At 39.2% G+C, this 14,849-nt stretch overlaps 1 protein-coding gene across 1 annotated transcript; it reads left to right on the forward strand.

Annotated features, from left to right (window-relative positions):
- Positions 1-816: 816 nt before the first annotated feature.
- Positions 817-13,008, forward strand: LOC103769746 (cytosolic phospholipase A2 epsilon-like; the record flags this gene model as incomplete). Its single annotated transcript, XM_008936977.1, has 6 exons — positions 817-864; positions 1,290-1,325; positions 6,967-7,039; positions 11,397-11,533; positions 12,225-12,356; positions 12,968-13,008. Coding segments are annotated over exons 1-6 (446 nt in total), but the record flags the coding sequence as incomplete, so codon positions are not given.
- Positions 13,009-14,849: the final 1,841 nt, after the last annotated feature.

Below are 14,849 nucleotides of genomic sequence, written 5' to 3' on the forward strand. Positions count from 1 at the left end.
ACACACTGGTCTTACACGAGTGCCCTTTGAAGTGAGCTCTGAGCATGGGTGAACTGCTGGGCTCCCTGGGCCCACGCACGAGAGCAGAACCCTCCCTCTTGCCTCACTCTTCCGCCCCCAAGTTTCACCTCCTGACTCTGGCTCCTCCTTTCCCTCTTGTTGTCATTAAAATCAAACTGCAAGGTTTCTGGCCAGGGGTTCACTTTTTTTCTAGATATACGCTAAATATCCAGGCAAAGAATACTGAGCACATGATGAGGTCACTGAGTGTAGCACAGAAATGCCCAGAGCAGGTTCAGGGGAGCATGGGTCCTGCAATCATTTAGTTGTGGCACCAAAATGGGGTCACTTACCTTGCTGAAATGTGTGTTGCTATGGGAAGACTGCTACAGGTGTTTGAGTTCATGGTTTGGAAAGAAGCTGTTGAGATCTCTGCAGTGTGATGGTGGCAGTGTAGAGATTCTCTGAGAGCTGTGATTTAATTAATCACTTTGCTTTGCTTGGGGGTTAGAGTTGTTGAATAAATGTAGAATTTATTAGCAGTGGTGTTTTCAAGAAAACAATCCATGGGTGGAAAGGGGCTTCAGAGTTTCTCCCAAACATCACAGAAGGCACAAAAGGAATTGCTCTTTGTTCTGCTGACTCAGTTCAGGTGCTCTAATAGGCTGCAGGAAGCAGGGAGGGGACTGCCTAATGGCTGGAATTAATGAAGGGGTGGGGCTGGAGAGCCTGGTCATAAAATCCCTATTCCTCCACCCCTAATCTGCATGAGGAGTTTCTGCCAGCTGTAGGACTCGGAATCCTTTTACATTGGACTTATATGCAACTGTGCCTGAAATGGGATCAAATTTAAGTTCAAATGAGGTAAGCAAAAGAAGCTAGTAGCAAGCATAAAGTGGGTAAAATTGTCTGGTGTTCCAGTGAAGCTGATCACTGAGAACAAGCTTCTTTGTGTATGGGAAGTCCATGGAGAGCAAGTTTGTTGTTCCTCAGATCTCGTGGTTGCAAAGGTGGTTTTCCTAGTCTACAGAACCTCCTGGCATGTCTGTATTTTCAAGCAATGTTTTAGAGCTGGCAATGTTACTTACTGTGCTTCCTGAAACAAAAGCTTTGTGTCAAGTAAATAAGGAGCTGGCACAGGCTTGTGACGGGTTTGGTGGTTGGTAAAGCACCTAATGAGCATAGCTTTAAGTATGGCTTTGAATATGAGACTTTTAAATCTACACCTGATATAAGAGTTGAATGTGTGGCTTAGTTTTCTTAACTTTGCCTTGTGTTGTTTTTCCTAGACTTTTACGGGCACCTCAGCACCACCGGTGAGTACGGTAGGTAGTAATTAGCTGGCCCTTCATTAAATGTTGTCCAGTGCTGAATGTAGATCACCAGGAAAAATGTTAGGAATTTGGTGGCTTCAGGGGAAAATACTGCAGTATTTACTGAGCACTGGAGAGCTGAGCTGCGACTTGTCTGTAGATGAAATATTGTCTTTGCTTTTAGTAAACTCTAAAATAGTCTGGCCTCTGGTGCCCGATGCTTATGATGCTGTGAGTAGGTGTTGCACTGTATCTAGGCTGGCTTGTACTTCACCTATGTTAACTTTTAAAATTCCTTTTTTCATGTTTTGATTTCTTTGGATGGAACACTTACTTGTCTTATACATTGTTCCTTCATAAGAAGACTCTATTTAAATGGGTCTTTCTGTTGTTCTCAGTGCTCTGGTATTACTTGTAGTCATTCTTTGGGCTGAAATGATCTGTAGTAGAGCTTGCAATTCCCTGTGTAATGTTGTTTTGTTGTTGTTTAATGTCAGAACATGTAAAACTGTGGAATAAATGTGTTGTGTTCAGCCTCCCTACAAGCCCAATCTCATTCGTCGGGTGGGAGCGGGGGCAGTGCCCAGACTTCTCTGAATGTGAAAAGAGAGCAACAAGGTGCTTTGTAAAGGGTGAACTGAGGAGGAATTCTTTGCATAGACAAATGAAAACACCTTGGGCAATTAGCAGATGTTCGTGTTAACATGTATTAGCATAAAGGAAAATATATCAAGATAAGCTGCCACGAGCCAGTGAATGGGAACGGCAGTGGCAACAGGATGGGGCCGTCTTCATACACTTGCAGTGGGTGTGCAGCTGCCACTGTTAGGGATCTGTAGTCATCAAGGTGTGTTCTTGCCTCTCCTTTAGTGATGTGGGAATTCACCAGCCTGGTTTGTTTTGGTCTTTGATTCCATGTGGAGAATTACAGTTATACAGAGATTGTCCCAAGTGGTGGGTGATAGTTGGCCTCGGTGATCTTAGAGGTCTTTTCCAGCCTTAATGATTCTATGGTGAATCTGGTTTTCCTCGTGAAAGTTTGCTGTTATCAATAGTATCCGATTCCTGATTGTCCCCAAGAGCCACTTACCTTTTCTGTTCACAGTGAAATACTGTGATGAAGCAAAGACATTGCAGAGTTCCTTCAAAAAGTAGCTTTTAAAATCATGTTTAGGCTTCTGTGTAGTCTTGCAGGCTAAAGAAGTATGCTAAGATCATAAAAATTGATACTTTGTACTGTAAACTGTGTTTAGAGGATCAAGCTGTTGTATTTTTTAAACCTTAGTGCTTTTTACATTGTCAGTAGGTTTCCAGGTGTGAGACCTGTACAGTTCAGTGGCTTTGGATTGTGCCTCTTGTCTTTAGAGTATTTAAGGGTGATAGAACTGACCTAAGTCACTTACAATTTAGAGTAGGACCCAGAGCCCCTTCATTCTGCCGTGACAATTTGAGCTTCACAAAGGCAAAAATCATGAGGGACAGGAGATCTTTTTGTAATTTATTTTATTTTTTCTTCTGGGGAAGATGGTATTTATTACGATAAATATATGATCAAAGTGTATCTGAGCTGTTTTTTTTTTTTTTTGCCACTCAATGGCTCGGTTAAGGAAATTAGCTTTTATTAAAAATCATGCAGGACAGGAGAACCTTTTTTAAATTTATTTTATTTTTTCTTCCAGGGAAGTTGGTATTTATTACAAAAAATATATGATCATAGTGTATCTGAGCTGTCTTTTTGTCACTCAATGGCTCAGTTAAGGAAATTAGCTTTTATTATCTGAGTTGATTTCGGGACAACCTGTGGGATTTGTGTGCTTTATACCTGAGTGGTCATTTAAAGTAAAAGGAATATTTAAAACATTTGGTGAGAAAATGTCTGTAGTGTCCTTAAGCTGATAGGCAAAAAAAATTAATACTTTTTAGATAACTTACTGTATCATATCAAAATAATATAGGCTGTCATGGTCTTGAAAAAAAGCCACACTGAACTGTGGAAATGTTTGACTTGGTTTCTTTTCTAAGATTTGGATTTATTGTAATGTGCAAGTAGAGCTGTGGAGCTGCAAACAGGAAGAGAAGAAAAATCACATGAAAATAGCAATCTAAAGCCACACAAGTTTGACATAGCTCTTGGAAAGAAATAGGCCATGAATCACTGCTGCTACATTTCTGGAACAACCCCAATGACTTCCATTGACTTAATAAGGCCCAACTATGGGATATTTTAAAATGGGTGAAATAAACACAAAACATAGTACATGGAAAAACGTTTCTTATGCATTTGACCTTGCCTGAGGTGGTAGACATAATAACCTCATGAAATCCTGCCTGCCCTCGAGGCTTCAAAACTCTTTGAAGTTGGAAGGTGCTATGTACCTGACCCAGATCAGAAGCAAGGCAATGATGTCTTTTAAAAAAAATACCCAACTTTTTTTCTTTGTTGGTCTTCTTCTTAAAGTAGTGGTGAGATTTCTATTCCTTTTTGAAGAGAAAGCTGAGGGAAGAGTGCTCTGCTCCAAATAGATCTGACATATTGTTTTACTTTGATAACTGCCTTTTCTCTTGATGTAACTTGGGAATGTTGTATGTATTTCACTCTCGTCTTAAGGAAAAAAATTTCTACAAAAGGCTTTATGTATTTCACTCTTGTTGTCTTAAGGAAAAAAATTTCTACAAAAGGCTTGGAATTTTACTGACATAGAGCAGCTATGTAACTCTTATTTGTATGGATGAACACTCAGTATGTGAACACTCCTCTTGAATTCCCTAAGACCAGATATGTAAGGATTGCCCAAGTGTGCCACAGGATTTAATTGAACTTTTATCTGACGTAGCATAGTGTGACCAAATCCTGTGTTTGCAATCTCACGTATTTAAGTAGTTTCAACAGTGATTATTAAAATGCCTGGCTTGTGTTTCCGGTTTATGAGGTAACAATCATGTCTCAGATGACATAAAGACAGAAGCTGAAAGTCAAAGTGTAATAACTGACCTGGGAGGCTTCTGGCCTCTGAACTTACCCAGCCTGTGATATAGTCATCATCACATTAAAGGGAAAGATATGGAAGTCATTGCCTATTATGAGCAGATTACTCAGTTTGTTACACCCCTCACTAGTTTTTCTGTGAGACCTTGAGTAATTGTTTGACAGCTAGACTTGACAAAGCAGTCAGGCACATAAAAGGTGGGACCTGCAAAATTTGACTTCCAAGCCTAGAACAGACTCAGCAACTCAAAGTGAAGCAGTGAGGATTGATTTGATATGTTTGGAGAGTTAGATACACCAGAATGAGAATTGTAGCAGCTGAGCAGGGAACTGCAAAAATAGATAAATCCAGGTAAAAGGTGTGGCTGAGCACAGAAACACCCTTCTTAGATCCTATCTCTGTGTGCCTACTTGGGGCTGCAGGCAGATACCACTATCCACTTGAGATGCACAAAGCAGAGGTCTAGATGCTTGTTTTCAAGGAGCTGAGCAAAGGTTGGTCCTTTAAAATGAACAAGTCTAGTTGTCAATAAGCACTTCCCTGGGATGGGGAACTTCTGCTCAAGTCTGTGCTTCAGTGTTCAAGGGGTGCAAGCCTCACCCTTCCTGGGTTAAGATATATTCTTCCTCTTCTGCTGAAAGAGGACCAATGAAGACAAAACCATTTAGGATTTACTAGGTGGGAAAGCAAGGACCAAGTGTAAATTTAGCAAACATATCAGTAGATTTGGCAGGGATAGAAAAGCCTTGGCTCTTGGTCCTTGTGCCTAGAGGTGCTTCTGTGTTTTACCCAGTTCTATTTAATGCATATAGAAAAGTAGTGCTGGCAGTTCAACTCTGTAGCCTGGGCGTGATGTCTTTTGGTTATTTTTGATTTGAAATGGTAAATTTTAATTTTCATTTCCCCAAAATAAATATATTTTTTTTCCTTCTAAGTGTGTCTGTTCTCCATTGTGGCCATGTTGGGGTAATAGAGCAGGTAGATCTGTGATACGCTCTTTGAGACAGCTGAAATGTCACACAGGTGACAATTCAAATACTTGCAAACTATTTCACCATAAAACTGTGGCCTGTGCCTCATTCTGGACAGGTTGAGATAATGCAGGACAAAAGTGCCTGGATCAGTGACTTCTCTGACCCTCCTGCTGCTGTCTCACCTGACCTTCAACTCTACATCCTCAGGTGCCTTGCAGACCCAAAGGGAACTGCAAGAAGATATGCTGAGGATTGCCCAGGTTGTTTCTTGGAGGCTGTTCTTCATCTCTGCTGCACTTTCAGAGGTGCTGAGGGTTTCATTGGTGAGGACAAGGACCTGCTTCATTACATTGGGTTAGTGTCCAATGCCATGTCACGGTCCCAGTTGCTTAACACTGCATCAAAGCATTGTGAAACACTTCAGGATAAACCTTGTGCTACAAGTGGAACAATAAATTGTCTGGCAAAATGTGTAGCATGTATGAAGGGAGTAGTAGAAGGGTACATTTTATTAGTTAACATCAGTACATCGTTTTAACTTTTACTACTTATGACTAATACAGATACTTCAGATGCAAAGTAGTAGAACATGTGTTTGTGTTAGGACATTGTATTGACTTTACTAGGATATAGTATGTCTATAGAGGAGCTTATGGGTAAGGTTCTGTTCTTACTCATTGGTATAGGTAGAAAGACTGGACAAGTTTTTGGTGACAAAACACCTGTTTCTGTTCTAAAGCAGAATCAGTAGACTTAAAACTAGATACCAGTTTTAAGCAACTGTTGAGAGAAGTGATACCTGTGCGTATATTGGTTTTAAAAGGAAAAATGGTACCTATGAAACAGAAGATGTTATTGTGGGAGAGGAGAGAAAGATGTTGAGTAGTTATCTCCAAGGTGAAATGGGGAAAGTGTTGTTCTATAACATGAGGAATATGAAGACCTACTAGTATGAGCCATGGAAGTTATAATCTATTACAGAATTAATATTTCTGAGCCCAAGGTGTCCGATATCTATTGGAGTTGAGAGTTAATTCCCAAGATCATCTCTGGAAAGAGTTTTGCAGCTTTCTGCTCAGGATAAAGGCTGAAGATCAGAGATGGATCAGAGTTTTCATAATTATCTTGTCACTGTCAGCTGCATTTCTGGTGTTCTAGGCTGTGCACAGGAGCTTGCGCTGGTGCAGGAGCTTTTGCTGGTGCGTGGTGGTTGCTTAGCTCTACTTGCACAGGTGCTGTGGTGGTGTTTGGTGTCCCAGGGACATTCTGTTCTATTGCAGGCAGTGCTGTGTAGGAGGCAAGGACACTTATGTGTGTGCTGTAGGGGTGTTTATTGTGATAATAATGGAGCGGTGTTTAAAAGAAGTGATCTTTATCAAATCAAACTCTCGGTACCTATTCTCAACTCAGATGTGGTCTTGAAATCTGTTGCTCCTATTTCAGAACCCCTGAAAAGGGTTCTCTGCAAAAAGTTTGTATGTTTTTTTCTCTCTTACTGATGGTTTGATAAATGATACTGGCTCATCCTCAACAAACTTATTTAATCTACATCCTTAGAACCTTAGGGTTACAGTACTCTGTGACTATAAACTGTAGTATTAATCTCAATGTAATATTTTTTATGTTTCCTTTTCCTTTTTTCTTTTTCTTCTTTTTTTTTTTTTTCTTCCCTGTTTTGGAATTGTTGTGCAGAGACCAGTATCTCCTTTCAACTTGCTCACTGTAAAAATCCTAAGAGTGAGGAATGTCCGGAAGGCAGATTTATGTGAGTACATCTACTATTTTTGGATGTTTCTTATAATGCCTTAAAGTAAAGAAAATATTTGGTCAATGTCATTGTTCTTAATTTGTGTAAGAATCAAAAGATATGTTACTGCAAGTTTGCAAGAATTATTTTTATTGTGATATTGAAGTGTTGCTTTCTGTTCTTAAGTGTAAAGAGTAAGTCAAGCAAGGTGATGCTTTTGATCTCTTAATTTTCTACCTCACTATATGAGAAGTATTTCCTACCCTTGTGACATCTGACTTAGCTACTAATCAGAGGGCTGCTCTTTAAATGATGAAACTTCTTGTATTTTTATGAGTAAGAAACCGGAGTATTCCCTACAGATTTTCTGAACAGAAAAAAAGGAGAGGACTGGTGATGTAAATGTTTTATCGGTGGTAGTAGGAAAGCCTAAGAAAATAACAGAAGTTATAAGGTAAAATATTCTATAGCTTCTGCAGAATTTATAAATATTCAAGAAGAGATGATAAAAGCCCATGTGCCTAGGAAGTTATTTAATCTAGAGAACAGAGCAATTTAAAAGTTAGTAAAAATTAAACTGAGCACTACTGTAAGAATTCTAAAGGAGTGAGGGATAATGAAGGAGAAAGAGCAAAAGATATCTAGAATAAAGACTACAAGAGAAAAAGGTTATAGCCAGATTACAGAACAAATATTATTAATGAGAAGAGCCCAAGACAGAAGAACTCTCTGCAGTAAGGAAGTCTACAGAGGCTGATGATATCCAACTGTGGAAGCCCTGTAACGATTCATCTTCTCTGCCTCTGCAGGCTAGTGGGCATTGGCTTGTTGAAACAGTGTGGGGCAGTAAATTTAAAATGAAAATGCTCAGTGGGAGAATGAGACTTGCAATAGGTGGAAAGAAGATTTTGTTCCCTGTCCAGATGTGGCACTGACTCACCCAGGTTGGGGACATGTTTAATTCTGAAATTTCCACTTCATTGGGGAGCTTCCTTACAGCTTCTGGTCCGCAGATGTGGGTCCTCAAAAACTCCCCCTCCTGTGTACACTGAAGCTTGTTCAGATGCCTTTCAAACTGCAATTATTCCACTTAGTCGCTTCCAAGGGGAAATTTGAATGGTGATGTATCTATTTAAAGGGGTTGGAAAGACATGAAAGAAAAGGTTGAAATAAAGACAAAGAGAATAAGAAAATTCAGCTCTGAAGACCAGACAAATAAAATTAAAAGGTGTAAAACAAAGAGGAAAAATTACACAATATGTTCCCCAAAATCTTGCAGAACATGGCTTAAAATCAATTTTATTTTGGTACACTCAAAATTTCATGAAGCATCATGAATTATCATAGTTTCTAAGGAAACCAGTGGTAAATTCTAGTCAGTCCGCTAGATATTTCAAAATTTTTAACTATTGTAATGACTCAACAGTAGCGGGAAAACTTATCTGATGTTGAATTTGGTGGTTTCTGGCAAGTGGGATGTGGTTGGAAGATGTGGAAGTCATCATTAACAACAGTATTTTCAAATGAATGATTAATGTGAAGGAACAAATCTCTGCTGCACTTGTGGTATTCTGGGTTACTTAATCCTATGTCTTCCTCAGTGCAATATTGTGGTGTCTATTTATCTTTTTACTTTATTTTCTAGTTTTAAAAAAAAATCTGCTAGGATTTACTGGATGCTTTGCTTACTCCTTATGTCTTAATATTTTTTACTCTAAAAATGACCAAACTGCTTTATGATATTTACTGTGTGATTTTGAAACAGGGTTTTGGCTCATCAAGGTATGAGCACACCTGGTTTAAGATGTAAAGTTCTGAGTTTCTTAAAGACCTATTTATATGTACTGGAGCACACACTTTTGGACTTACAGCTTCATGCACAACTCCTTATTTAACAAAATCCAGATGTCCAAATGCCCAAGTGGTGATTTGCACCAACCAAATATGTGATCTGTCCAGGCAGTCACTGCAATTGCATCCTCAGCAATTCCATGTGTGTTTGTGTGCTCCAGCAGGTCACCTTCTTATGCTTCAATTTCTTGTGGTTGTCCTTGTTAGAAAAACCTTCCTCAGTCACTTCTGACCACAGCAAATCATACAGTCTGTCTTCATGAAGCCTGTTGGCATCTCTGCCATATCATATTGCCTCATTACATTGTATACTGGTCTCAAGAACAGATTAATATAGTATCTTTACACCCTTGAGATGCCCTGAATTCAGAACTTGGGCATCCCAAGGATTTGTTTAAAGTGTACCTGGCAGAAGGATTTGAAAACGTTTCAGCAAGAGTATTTTCTCAGCAAAAAAATTTGTTTCCTAAAGAAATGCAAATTATTGTGGAAAGTCTGGTGTTTTGGGGGTGTGTGTGTGTTTTTTGTTTTTTTTTTTTTTTTTTGTCTGCAGTGGGAAGGATATTTCAGGCAGTTTTTTTACCGTTTCTGAGGCATTAAAAAAGACAAATGTTTCAGTTAGTTTTCCTTGAAACCCCAGTACTTTCAACTATCCCTTTTGTACCTGTTTGTAAAGGTAACAGTATGCTGCTTGTTTCATTTCTGAGGTAGCATTTATTTCCTCCACTTGACCTTGCCTGTTTTTCTCACCTTGGTGGACCAGTGTCAGTGTGCTTTGGTTTTTTAGTTTGGTTGGTTGTTTTTTTCCCCTCCCTGTGTTTTCCCTTTAGTGAAGTGTTTGTGCTTAATTTGTTGAAATTACTCTTCTTGGTCTTTGATTCTCATGTTCCTATTTACTTCACCAGTGATAAATAAATGTTTTCTAAGTATTTCTCCCTACTGTGGTTTCAGAGCATGATAATATTAATAGATTTGAGTAAGGGCCTAGAAATCTAGACTGTTTTGGACCCTGACACTGACTGCATTATGGGATCTTGGACAAGTTATTCAAGTTTGCTCAGTGTACTTATTTGTTTAATCCTCACATTGTCATTCTGAAGTAATTAATCAGTGTGTATTAACCCCTTTGAAAATGGAGGCTATGGCATCAATTACCATTAACCAGTCACATTTTCATCTGCCTACATTTGTGCCTCTGCTTAACATCTGATTGATTGTGGTCTTCTAATTAGGTTTAGCCAAAGCCACTTTCTGGAAACGCTTTTGTTCCCAAAGTCATTATCAGGGTTTTGCTGATTGTGGTAACATGATTAATTACATGACAAAGGCACAACTTGGAAAAAATATGGCTAGTAGAAAAACTTAAATCTGTAGTTGTTACTGAAAGACAAAGAGGAAATACACTAAGGACATTGTCCTTCAATATTATGTAATAACACTCTTAACAGATTTTGGGCATGATGCAGGGATTGACTACGGATTGAATTATTTGATGTATTTTGACTCACAAAGTCATTGTAGGAACCATATGGCTGGCTGAGCATTGTTGAAGTGAAATAAGGAGAATATGTATTGCTTTATGGGTATGAAAGAAAGGCCATTGGTGGCTGTACCAAGCATCTGCAAGTCTCACTCCCTGGTGGTTCTGCCTCCAAACATGGAGAGTCAGAATATGGAAGGAGCTGATATCTTTGATAGCACCCATGGCTTCCTTCCCCAGACCTAAGTGGTGGCAGGATTTTTCCAGGCTGCATGTAGGAAGGAATAGAAATGAATAGTAGTTTAACCATGGTGCTGAAACTGATTTTGTTTTCCAAAAGGTTTGCTGAGAAAGACGTAACTTCTAAAAAATTCTGTCAGCTATATGAATGAATATGAAATTGGCACAGTGATTTGTGATCAGGAAATCAAACTCTTCAGCTTTTTTGGGGAACACTTTGGGTTTTTTTTCAAAAAACATTAATAAATTTTTCTTTATTTAAGCCAGCACTTTGATAAAGGCTTTCAATTAGTTAGGGTATAAAATCTAGGGATGAAATGCTAAAAACTGAGTTGCTCTGCAGCACAAATTAAAGGTTGTGAGGTGTGTTGACTGAGCGACAGAGGAGCCATTCTAGAGCTGAAGTGCCTGTCTGAGGTGGAGGTCATGTGCTGGTAGACATTCTTGTGTTTTGGCAACATTACTCTGCCCCAGTCATTAGGATAGTCATGCATATACAGCTAAATGCAGCATGGGTAGGTGTGTATGTACTGCACCTGGAGTGCAGTGCTATTTCAAATATAAAGTAACATTTAAAAAGTAAAAGTAAGCCTGACTAAAAGTGAAAAGTGGGATTGTCTCAAATGTGTGAGGATGTTTCTGTTTTCCCATGAGTCCTTCATTGTGTGATTTACTCTTGACCCTATATATTTCATGAAGCAGTTTCCTATCATGTTATCTTTGTCTCATTAGGCTTAAATGTGCACAATGCAGTAACTCTTCCCATAGATATGTTATCACTCTGCTCATCTTCTCCTTCCACAGTCACCCTTTCAGACTGTTACGTGACACTGTGGCTGCCCACTGCCTCAACTGAGAAGGTTCGGACCAGAACCATCAGGAACAGCAAGAACCCTGTCTGGAATGAGGCTTTCTGCTATAAGATTGACCGCCGAGTCAAGGTACTGAAAAGAAATGGCTCTCACTGTTTGTTGTCTGCAGGTAGTGCATTATGCAAAACTACAGCAAATCAATAAGTATACAGCTAGTTTCCAAACATGGGAGGTGTTAAAGATTCCTCATAAAACCCCTCTGTTGTTTGCATCCTCCTTGGTATTGTTCTGTCCTAGCTATTTGTTACTTAAGCATCTACTATACTAAAGCAGTAATAAACAATTAAGCACCCTGTGGAGTATGGCCTCACTGTCCTCTTCCTGATCTTGACATACTCAAGAGAAACTCAAGATAAAGATCACAGAAAGATAAGAGTAAGTTCAGTTAGTTCTATGCCTGGTGGAAAGGAAATCCTTTAAAAATTCTTTATGTAGCTGTGCCTGTTTTATACACTTAGAGACAAAGACTGTAAAATAAACATAGAAACGTTTAGTATAGTTCTTTATTACAGACTCATGAATGTTCTGCATGACCTTCTTGTCTTATTTCATTTCCCCAGGCAGACAAGCCTGCTTCTTTGTTTGTAGTACGGTTATCAGTAATGTGAAGTCTAACACTCCCAAATATCTTTCCCTTTTCTGTTTCTCTTTCTCTTAAAACTAGAGACGGAGGGAAGAAAACCTAGTCTTGAGATTTTCTTGCGTTATGGAGCTCTTAGACGTAGAAATAACTCCATTATATTTTTAACTTTTTTTCCAGAATGTGTTGGAGCTAAAGGTCTGTGATGAAGACACAATCACCAGGGACGATGAACTCTGCACAGTTCTCTTTGACATTGATAAACTCACTGTGGGACGTACTGCACGAGTGAAGTTTCAGCTGAATCCACAGGTGGGCAATGGAATTGGTGAGAACAAAAGGAAATTCTTTCCTTCCATCCTTTTACAGTACTTCTGTATGGGAAAGTTCTAATTAAATTGTATTTTCCTGCTATTATAAGAAAGACTTAAGACCCCTGTGTGAGTGCTCTGTCTCAGTTTTTGTTAAGAATAAAGCTCTGTGTTAAAAGTCTGGGATGAAACCAGTTAGAACTAATTACCCAGTGCCTCAATTCTGAATATTTCTTCCATACCTGTTGGGTCTTGGTATAAGTTACGAATTTTCAGCCACTTTAAACTGTAATAATATTAAAGCAACTGATTACTTTCATGTTGGGACTTATAAATCTGAAAAATGGCTGTTTTAGCAGAATAGCAGTTCTTATGTCTGCATGCTTATATGGCATTTGGATAAAAAAAGCTAGTTTTAGCAACTGCTTTTTCAGTATCTTTAATTCAGTGTCTTCCATTGGCACTGTGGGATTTCTTTTCCAAATTTTTCTTATGTTTTGGAAATTTTACTAAGTGCTGTTCTAAATATATATTTTGCAAATTATATGTAGCTGATATGATGGAAGCTATGAAGAAAAATAAGTAATATACTTTTTTCCCCCCTCTCTTCAGACACGTGAGGAGCTGGAGGTGGAGTTCACATTGCAGAACACGTGAGTAGAGTCCTAAATTCTAAATAAACTGTTGTATTCACTATAAAAATGCTCTGGAAACCTGGTTCTTATGTGACAGTACATCTTAAATCTACCATTTGATATGATGTAAGCTATGAAGAAAAATAAGTGATACTTTTTTTTTTTTTTCCCCCCCCTCTCTTCAGACACGTGAGGAGCTGGAGGTGGAGTTCACATTGCAGAACACGTGAGTAGAGTCCTAAATTCTAAATAAACTGTTGTATTCACTATAAAAATGCTCTGGAAACCTGGTTCTTATGTGACAGTACATCTTAAATCTACCATTTCTAAAAGCAGCACCTAGATGTTTTCATTCAACTGTAGTAAACTAGAATTTCAGAACACACTTTTAGATTTTAAATATCTGAAAATGTCATTTTTACCCTCTTGGACTGCTGCTTCCTGGGCAACAACTGCCTCTTGTTCTCCTTCTGTCATTGAATTAATACACAAGGAAATAGGAGGACAATGACAATATCCAGGAAGTTTTGGCCCTTAAAGGAGGAGTGCCATGCCTAAATGTCTTATGTCCCACCTTCTTAAATCCGCAGCATTATTAAATGCTCTCCTGTAAGCGGATCTGTTCAGTTCATTTGGCTACATGTAGGATGGTGTGGTAGGCTTGAGCATCAGCTTCAGCAGGGAGGGGAAATAAGTGTTCTCTGTGAAGTAAGGAGCAAAGATCACTGTGGGAGGCTGAGCACTGAGTAACCAGGAAAACTGGAGGAGCAGCAACAGCTTCCCTTAGTAAGCTTGAAAGCTGTTGGTGGAGTTTGACTGTTTAGAGGATGTGCTTGCTTCAGATAAGTCAAGCTGTGGAGAAATCTGGGAGCTTGTCTCTCTAACTGGAGAGGAAGTCCTGGGACAGGATCATGGGTTTTCTAGTCTGTCTCCATGATATGCTTTAAGACTCTGAGGAATTTGCAGAAAGGATTTTTGTTACCAGTTTGATCAACATTATTGAACTGAAAGTGTTAAAAAAACCCCAAACCCCTTAGAGAAGGGATGGTATTGCTGGGACCTTCTCAAGGCATTCAGGGCACTTCAAGAGGCCTAGAAGGATAATATGTTGTTGGAGGCCTTTAGACATGAAAACATGTCTATTTCTGACAGAAGGGGAAATTGAGACTTGCTGGAGGAAGGGCAGTAGCTCAGTGTTATCAATGGTGAAGGAAGAAAGTCCCAGTGTTCACAAGCAAAAAGCCATCGGAGATAAATCGGTCTCAATCTCCTATCACAACTCACAGAGATTCTTCAGGGTGGATTTTTGTTGTTTACTGTGCATGAAAACTGGCAGAAGATCCAGCAATGGCAAGACAAATAGTGTCTATCACACCTTAGGAGTTTCATGACATCAGTAATTGTAATGAGGAAGGAAGCTCCAATACATGGCCCAGATGGCCTCTCTCTAGGGTCTCCTATCCTCTGCAAGTTAGAGGATCGCTTAGGTAATTGATACACAGAATCATGATCTTGATAATCTTGTCTTTGATGATGGAGGTCCAGGTAGGTTGTCTGGCTTAGATGTTGTGCACGCATGGGTTTGCATATGGGGATGGAGGCTGGAATTCATCTTGGAGTGCATGCTCTCTGGCTCTGTGTCAAACTCTTCTCTCAGACCTTTTGTCCAATTGCCTTTTCCAGGAGATCTGTTCAGTAGATAGCCAGAAATTTAGCAGTTTCTGCAGGTGCTGTCCGAGTAGGAATTCCCCTGTTTGAATGATGATGGTTTGGACTGTAGAAATAAAAAGGACTTTTGGCAACCCCAAGGAAGAGGCTTTAAAAAGAATCATAATCATGGCTCAATTGCTATAGGAAGA

The sequence above is a fragment of the Merops nubicus genome, unplaced genomic scaffold, assembly GCF_000691845.1.
Source record: "Merops nubicus isolate BGI_N331 unplaced genomic scaffold, ASM69184v1 scaffold9913, whole genome shotgun sequence".
NCBI lineage: Eukaryota > Metazoa > Chordata > Aves > Coraciiformes > Meropidae > Merops > Merops nubicus.